The sequence below is a fragment of the Camarhynchus parvulus genome, chromosome 4, assembly GCF_901933205.1.
Source record: "Camarhynchus parvulus chromosome 4, STF_HiC, whole genome shotgun sequence".
Lineage (NCBI taxonomy): Eukaryota > Metazoa > Chordata > Aves > Passeriformes > Thraupidae > Camarhynchus > Camarhynchus parvulus.
The window spans coordinates 48,560,353-48,569,460 of NC_044574.1; the positions used below are offsets into that span (position 1 = coordinate 48,560,353).

Here is a 9,108-nt window from a genome sequence, read left to right on the forward strand (position 1 = left end):
TCCCTCTGCATCCCATTACCATGCATGTCTGCAGTGTGCAATTGGAGCAGTCTGAAAAATAAGGACAGTACATCTGCTGGATTATACTGAGAGTGAGCAGTTGGTAATCTTCGGGGGTTTGTAACTCAGCCAAGCCTTGGAATGTGCCTGCAAGAATACCAAACAGCTCCTGCAACCCAGGGCTGTGTCCCTGCTACAGTGATGGCCTCCTCCAAATGATAGTGGACTGTGTATTGGTATAAAAGTAAATATCTCATTGCCTCTGCTGCGTTTTCAGCTTAGATTTAGCAACTTAAGACTTTCCCCCTTTTTCCCCCCAGGAGCCCAACTTTAATACAAAAATCTCTTCATTTTTGTTTTCATTCAGGGATCTACCGTACAGAAAAAAATAAAGGCACCTTGTATGAGCTGACTTTCAAAGGAGATGCAAAACATCAGTTCAAGAAGATTGTTTTCTTCCGGCCATTTGGTCCTGTAATGAAAGTGAAAAATGAAAATGTCAATATGGCTGACACACTTATTAATGTCATTGTGCCGTTGGCCAAGAGAGCCAGCAAATTTCGGCAATTCATGCAGAATTTCAGGTGGGTTTCCTTCAATGCTGCCTTTACTTTTTCTTACTAGGAAAGTAAGATGCAATTAAAAGAGTTATCTGTGGTATTCATGTGCCCTCTGAACAGACAGAAGCTGTGAGACAAGCAGAGAAGAAGGAAAACACAATTCTTATCTCACTTGCTGTGCCTGTGTTGTGCCAAAGTAGAATGCAATATGGAGATTGTTTACCAAAAGTGAGGATGTTTTTTCCCTTGGCCTATCAGGGCCAAGAAGTGTGTGTGTGTCGGACTGTCACGGGACAGTCACGAGAAAATCAGAGATGAGTGCAGTTCTGTGCAGTTGTGAGCAAGAGTGAGTGCACGGCAGATTCAGTTTAGATGAAATGTATACAGTATAGTATAATAAAGTAATTAATTAGCCTTCTGATGACGGAGTCAGATGCATCATTCTCTCTCCCCTTCGTTGGAGTCGCCTTTGATTTACAATAGTTATCAAGACCTCACTCACTGCTACTTTTACATAACAGTTCGTTGTGCCACAGAGTGATTTTTGAGATTACAGACTGAAAGGCATTTGGTTGCTTAATGCATTGTGATTAGCGATAAAAGCAATTATATTCCAGTCATCAGGGTTTCTGATTTGCACGTACCTGACTCAAGAGTCTCAATCTATTTGTTGGGCACATACAACTGTGGCAACATGAGAATACCATACACTAGTTGCAAAGGAGCATTTCTCACGGAAAAGGGGAATCAGTGCTCCCAGACACTTTGCTAGGCTCCATTAGATAAAATACTAAGGCAACAAAAGCAAGAAGGAAATGTATTTAAGCTTTCAGCATGGTTACTCCTAAACTATTATTTTTTCAGCACAGATATGATGTTCAGAAGAAGAACTGAACTGAGATGTAACTTTAAATAGCTGCCCAGAAAAGACTGTGTTATCAAAAGATACTTACTCTTACAATGGGATGTTTTGTCTAATTACAGCCATCTAAAAATAGGCTCAGTGTCTAAATTAGCCTTCTGATTAGTATTCTGATTATCTTGTTTTGGACTAGGAGAAATCGCCCTCTGGTCATGCTGATCTCTCTGCTGATTATAGATGAACTCTTACAAATTAAACTTAGTGCAAGTGAGGCATGGTTCTAGCATTTGCTCAGATTGGTCTTACCCTTGAGCTACACATTTGATCTCTGCTAATACTTAGGTTTTAGTAAATGCCAAAGATCTGAACTCTGGAATACCTGTTGCAAAAACTCAAGGTTATGAGCTAGGATATTATAAAAATCCCCTTTCTCATGTTCTTCTGAGTGCTGAAGTTATTGCCTGCCTGACCATTCTTCCTGGGGCTGGATGGCCTCTTTTAACAGTGTCAGATTAATATAACAAATGCTGCTTAGAGAGCTGGTACCTAATCTGCCTGAAAGACTTCTGTCTCTTCTAAGGGAGAAAGTGAGCAGCTTTCTCAGGACAAGAATGCCTGTCAGTGAATCATGTCCCCAGGAATGCCTCTGAGGTTCACCATATTCTGCCTTCTCCAGCTGCTGTAGATTATTGAAGGAAGGTAACTTCTGGAACAAGTCACATATCTGTCTCTTTTCTCCAGGGAAATGGGCATTCAGCAGGATGGAAGAATTCACCTCACTGTAGTTTACTTTGGAAAGGAACAAATGAATGAAGTCAAATCAATACTTGAAAATACCTCCAAGTAAGTAACTGAACATCTGGTGCTGTTCATATACAGCGATCCTATGTGAAGTGGAGACTTGATAACTCAAAACTCATAGTTATGCCAAAAGGTTCTAAAGTGCATTGCAGAAAATAGCTTTCTTTTTGTATCAAATAAAAATGATGTTACCCAGAGTCCCACAGAGTGGTCTTTAGAACTGCAGAGCAGATTTTAACTCAGTTTACCTCAGTGCATCTGCTTTTGTTTTTTCCCCTCCCCTGCCCCCCCCCTCCCCCCCGGTAACTCTTTAGTTCTTTGAAAGTGGCTTTGACTGTTAGGACTGAAAGCTGACTTCCAAAGGCAGGTGGAAGACAATTTCAGTAAAGCACAAAGAACTGGATACTTTTGGCCTGTTCTGCTCTTTTGAGTTTGGTTACATAGCTGTATTTGTCAAGATCATGTGGCACTGCATCCTTTTGCTTGTCTTCTCTGTGTAGGAAGAAGACCCTTGTATAGATACAGTAATGTAACAACAGGTAATTGAAATTTGCATACTGAAGATATTTTTGTGAATCTAAACCTTATTGGGATTTTTGTGAGATCTGTCCAAAGAAAGTCTGTGACAGGAATGCTAGCGTGTGCTTGACACAGGTCAAGCTCTGCACGTAGATAGGAAATTTCCTCAAGAGTCAAACAGGATATCTCTTCCCTCCAGTTGCTCTCAGAACTGTGATACTACAGATTTCTATTAATCTGTTAATTCTTTCATATAGGGTTCCCACCCCCAGCTTGTATTGAGAGCTGGATGGACAGGGTAAGTTGCTAAATATTTTCCTTTCTAGGTCAGCCAACTTCAAGAACTTCACCTTCATCCAGCTGAATGAAGAGTTTTCCAGGGGCAAAGGATTAGATGTTGGTGCTCGATTTTGGAAAGGAAACAATGTTGTTCTCTTTTTTTGTGATGTGGACATATACTTCACAGCCGAATTCTTGAACTCCTGTAGACTGAACACACAGCCAGGTACTGCTCCTCATGAAGTGCATTGTCTTTCAACAGGTTCGACCTATTATACAAAATCCTTCACCAGAGTATTCTTGTCTTTGAATTGGTAATGAAGCTACTGTAAATCAGTTGTAACAGTTCTTGCTCCCAGTGTGATAGAATCTCTGGCCTTCAGCACCTGCTCTTTCTGGAACAGGATCTTTTTATTAATTATATCCTCACATTCACATTCTCATGGAAAGACCATAGGCTTAGTTCAAAACTTGTGTGACTTTATCTGGATTTGGTCAGGTCTGGACTGTGCCTTGTAAGAGACAAGTGTGTTTTATACAGTTTTTTTTTAAAAAACAACCCATTGTCATTTCCAGGGAAGAAGGTATTTTATCCTGTTCTCTTCAGCCAGTATAACCCCAGTATAATTTATGGTCACCATGATTCCATACCATCTTTAGAACAGCAGCTGGTAAGTACATGCTTCTCTGAATGCCTGCTTCTATTCGAACAAAGTGTTTTTTAAAGGTACATGTGCTCTTGGACAGCATTTCCCTATTCCTTGAGCACAGTGACCACCACACAGACAAAATTAACTACAACACTTACCTTACTGTGAGTTCTGCAGTGTTTTTCACTGGGAACTACATTGGTGCCATTTATTTTAAAACTTTTTGAAGTTTTTATATGGAAACTAAGAATTTTTAAATGTCTGCTTCTCTCAGAAGAAATTTCCTAACTAGTGAACAATTCCTCCATGGTGTGCTATTTTGGGGTGACAGTCCTTGACTTGCTCTGATTTCTTCCTGTCACTGAATACTATTTGCATTTGAAGACATGACATTTGTAAAAAGCAGAACTGTCCTCAGATCAGTCAGTAAAAAGAGAACTCCAGGAGCTGTCACAGTTATTCCCCACTTACTTGAACACCTTACAGTGGCCTTTCCCTTCCCACAGTTCATGGCTGAACTGCCTGTGAGCAGACAGTGTGTTTCTGAAGTGTCTGAGTCAAATCACATGCTTGAACTGTCACTTTATTCTGGCACTGATACAACACAGCACAACTCCACTGATTTTCATCTCACCTGCATAATTTTGATGTGAGAAAAAAGCAGTATTTTTAAAAACATTGCCATAAGGCATATGATTAAGACATATATGAGTCTCTTGAATGAGGAGGGAGCTGTTGTGAGGAACAAAGAGCACACATGAATGTTAGTGACCAAACCATTGCTTGGCACTGCTGGAGACACTGTTCTCCATTTTCTTGTGGTCTGGTGTTGCACTGTTGTTGAGTCTAAAGGCCTGATAGAAGGGAGTCTTGCTTCTCTCCAGAGTCAGTGGGCCACAGTCCTCTGCCCACTAGTGCTGCTAAGTGGCTGAATTTTCAAATTGAAACACAAGCCAACTATGCAGCTTCATTCAGTTCCTCTGGGCCAGGTCCTAACCTGCCACATCTGCCTCTCTTACTGCCAGGCACTGCACTTACTAGGGCTCATCCTGTCCCAGGCTGGACACTGTCCCCAGAGCATCCCAGCTTCTATTGTTGTTCAGGATAAGTATGAATTAGGGGTGGTGTGAGCCCAGGGACAGTCACAGTTGAAAAAGATCACCTGGGGTCTGAGTCCAGTCTTCTGTCATCACTACCCCCACCTTGTACAGTTCCTCTATAAAAATGAAGAATGAGAGCTTGAAAAGTCAATCCAAAATATTTTAAAGTATTTTTTTAACTATTCTCTGTGTTATGAGACATATAGCCAGAAAGCCTTTTACTGAAGTGTCTGGAAAATTCCTTGTACTGTTTTTTTCTTAGAAGAAAATTGTTCTGATCATACCACGGGATTCACATAAGCTTTTCTTTCTCTGGTCAGAGCCTGTCAGGGATCCTCAAGCTTGTAAAAATTGTGCTTAGGGAATGAAATAGAGTTTAGCTTTCAAGCTAGCATAAATTCCACAAAGTATATTGCCAGGATTGTGAAAATATTTATAGCTAATATTGAATCATAAAATGTGATGCTTATGTCAGAAAAGCTTCTTGATTTAAAGAAGTACAGCCAATCACATTTTTATGTATATTTTTATATTTTTAGCCCACATTAGTTGCCAGGCATAAGGCCAGATCTATGCCAATAAAACAAGACATTGTAAGCTCTCTGTCCTGGAACTTGGGCTGCTGAGCAGAAAAAAAAGATCCTTCAGAAATCTTGGATAGAATTTGATTTGTGCAGCAGCCACTTGCCCTAATGGGAAATAATAATGCTAATGCAGATGAGTAGCTTGCTGTAAGGGCATCGTGATGGAGGACTTCTTGTTACAGTGCAGGCCTGACAGATTCAGTCTTATTTCCTTTTAATTGGCTTCTGCAGTGACTTGGCTTTTTCAAGGAGAGAAGACATGAGAAATGAAACATATACCAATGTAAGCAGTAAAATAATTTTTTTAAAAAAGCATTTGAAGTGACAAGAGTTATGAACGAAAAGGGGAGGCATGAATCAGGAGAGAAAATTTTGGAAGAGCATTTCTTCATAAAGGAAATACTAGGATTTGTAAAACCAGAAATGGAAGCTCTCTTTCCTCATCTTCTGAAATTCTGTCACAACTAAGTCAAGATTTTCTAAAGAAGCTGCTAATGGATAGGTTTCTAACCAGGCATTCAAGAGTGTGAAGTACTGCTGACTTGCTCAGAGGATTTAAATGCCTGTCCCAGACCCCTGAAGCTCTTGGATGTCTCACCAGATTGGGTTAGGTCACTCATGCATGAATTACGACCTTAGAGATCTGTACTTGGATATCTGCCTTTAAAAATTATAGCCATAGTTTCTCAGTGCTCTGATTTTCTACCTGTAATACACAATATTTTCATTGTCCATCTCAGGAAGGCAGACCATTCATCTTTACAAAGGCTTTTATGGGACATATATCTATCACCAAGCATTTCTGGAGTTCAATTTTAGGTCGATATAGCAGTTCTGTAATGGAAAATTATTCCTGTTACTCAAAATCAACGTAATCAAAAAGCTGTAGATTGTGTGATCAGATTAGAACCACTGTTTTCTTCTAGATCTCTTTTGGTCCACAATGCAGATGCCACCATCTGCTCTGACAGCAGAGTCTGGCTTCCTTGGTTTACCAATATGTTTCTAACATCAGGTGTGAATCCCACATAAACTAACAATTTTGGAGGATGCTTTGCCTGCAAAGAAATTATCTCCAGAGGTTTGATATTGTTCTACTTGGTCTACAACAGCAGAAGTGGAGCAAAACCTGATTGTTCTGGATCAGGACGGTTATCCTGATAGCTAAGAACACAGCTGTTTGGTGGGGGGAAGGGGGCAGATATATCCAACAGGTATCTACAAAAATGGGTTCAGGACCAGCTGTGCATTCACATGGGGAAGATTAAAAGGGCAGTTGCTCCTATTTCTGACCACATTCAGGTCAGAATGCTCACTCTGAAAGTATTTCTGCTTCTATGTAAATATTCCTTTCCCTCCATGCAGATTATTAAAAAAGAAACTGGATTTTGGAGAGACTTTGGTTTTGGGATGACTTGCCAGTACAGATCTGATTTTATCAACATAGGTAAGAAAAATACATTCCAATACACCTGCCTTTTTGCTAAAACATAGAAAATTATGATCAGCCTCTCTTTCCTTTGCCAATGTGTCTGTCTAACTAATTTGCAGCAGTGTTATGGTTAGATGTTCAGGCTTTTTCTAGGTGCAACAGAAATACCAGAATCTAAACACTGCTTACAAATAAAATTACAAATAAAGAACTTTTCTCTGATGGTGAAAGACTTGAAGATGGGCAGTTTAATGTTCACAGAAAGCGTGTGTGTTTTAAAGGGCTGACTGTAGTCAGAAAACAGCTGCAATGCAATTAATAGCATTGAGTTTGCTAACAGATTTCTAGTTTTATTTTGAATTTTGTCTGTGTCAGGTGGCTTTGACCTGGACATTAAAGGCTGGGGTGGTGAAGATGTGCATCTGTACCGCAAGTACCTTCACAGCAACCTGATGGTGATCCGAACGCCTGTCAGGGGTCTCTTCCATCTGTGGCATGAAAAGCAGTGTCTGGACGAGCTGACTCCAGAGCAGTACAAAATGTGCATGCAGTCCAAGGCCATGAATGAGGCTTCCCATGGCCAGCTTGGGATGCTTGTTTTTAAACAAGAGATTGAGACACACCTGCAAAACCAGAAATTGAGCAGTAAGAAGACATGAATCCAGAAAGGGAGGTTGAAAGACTCTGAACTGGACTTCAGAGTGTTTTGGAAAAGAGGTTTTAACCAAAAAAGTTGGGATGAGACTGAAAGAGGATGGAGATTCCAGCAGGATGGCAGCAAAAGAAGAGGGAAAGCATCTGTCCTCCATACTTTTGTTTTTATTCTAATGAGGTTTTTAAGTACTCCACTATCCTGACTGTTCAGCACTTGCTTCTGGGGAAGACTTGAACACTTGATGAGATTCAAGGTCACATCACAGAGACAATGAACATTATATGTTATTATGTGACCAGTGTGGTATTCACACTAACAAATGGATGTGCTTTTCCTTTGAAATGTTTGTAAGATGTGTACAGTTATTTAAAGGATTGATCTTTTGGTGGGCCAATAATTAGGAGTTATTTCCTACATCTAACTTGACATATCTAAAAAGGGCTATTTTTAATAAGTACAGGGACTCCAGCTCTGAGGACATCTGATTGTTAACCATGGTAAAGCTGGAGTGACCAAAAATACTTTTCCTTTAAGGGACTGGGATGGGGGCACAGCAGCAGTGCATTAACAGGCCATTCCCAGTTAATCCAGAGAAAGAGCTTTCTCAGAAAGCACTTTCTAAACTTAAGAAAGAGAAGATCTTACTGGTCAAGTGTGATGGTTGAAAAACCATCAACTGGAGGGTACTGTTTGCTCTCCTCTGTGGATAGTGAGCCAAAAGCAATGAGCCACATCTGTATCATGTGAATCACATTGTGTATTTCTGCTTTAGAATGCTGTATGTATTTCAAGATTTATTTTTAAATGAAATTCATTTGGCTTGAGAATTATTTTGCCATACTTCAGGTTTTCTACTTCTGGCCTTAGTAGGAAATAGTACAACCTTCCAATGCTTGGAAAATGCTCTGCAGATCTGTGTTCCTATGGATGGGAACTGGAATAGATAAGTGATTTTTCTATACAACCTGGGCACTGGAAGGCAGAAGCTTTATCAAGCTGAAGAAAACGAAATACACATCAACTTGCAGTACTGATTTAGCAGGAGGCTTTAAACTCCAAATGCCAGATACCAACAGTGATGAACATCTTCTGACTTTATGCCAAAGTATTTCTTCTAAACCAAATACAGAGTCTTGCCCAGGGTATAAAAAGCTTTCTGTAATTAACAAAATAAATTTTTGTGATGGACTACTGGACCCTGCAGATTCTCTTATGATAATTATAGGTACTAATTGTAAAAATTAGTCATCTTCTTGATAATTTTTGTTGTGATTGCCTAAAACTGTTGAAAATCTGAGTTACTGCTCTTATGAAGCATTTTCTTTTAATGCTGACTGCTATTTACCACTTTAATGTACACTAGCCAACAAAAACTGCACGGGCTTGTACATCCCATTTGCTTACCTGAATGCTGTTTCTCTGAGCAGTCTCTTTGGTTTTTTTGGATTCAGATTAATTCAAGGCAGTCTGAACCAGATTCTAATTTGGTTTTTGGCTTGAAAAAGCTGGGGGGAAGAAAGGTAGCACTAGACAATGAATGAACCATTCTTTGTTGTGCAGCTGTGCAGTAGGAAGAATGCTATGAACCTCTTTTGAAAGCACTGCATGCACGTTCTGCAGACAGAGACCATGCTGCTGTAAGTACCTTTTCCTTGGACAGGTTTAT

General features: G+C 39.9%; 1 protein-coding gene across 2 annotated transcripts in view; it reads left to right on the top strand.

The window, feature by feature from the left end:
• The window catches only part of CSGALNACT1 (chondroitin sulfate N-acetylgalactosaminyltransferase 1), a 41,640-nt gene extending 33,015 nt beyond the window's left edge, over positions 1-8,625 (top strand). For both annotated transcript variants that reach the window (XM_030947591.1, XM_030947592.1), the window contains 6 exons: positions 368-584; positions 2,164-2,265; positions 3,069-3,247; positions 3,598-3,692; positions 6,721-6,802; positions 7,163-8,625. In XM_030947591.1, coding sequence (XP_030803451.1) covers positions 368-584; positions 2,164-2,265; positions 3,069-3,247; positions 3,598-3,692; positions 6,721-6,802; positions 7,163-7,446 — 959 coding nt within the window. In that variant the 3' untranslated portion in view covers positions 7,447-8,625. The remainder of the gene's footprint in view (positions 1-367; positions 585-2,163; positions 2,266-3,068; positions 3,248-3,597; positions 3,693-6,720; positions 6,803-7,162) is intronic.
• The last annotated feature ends 483 nt before the right edge of the window (positions 8,626-9,108 follow it).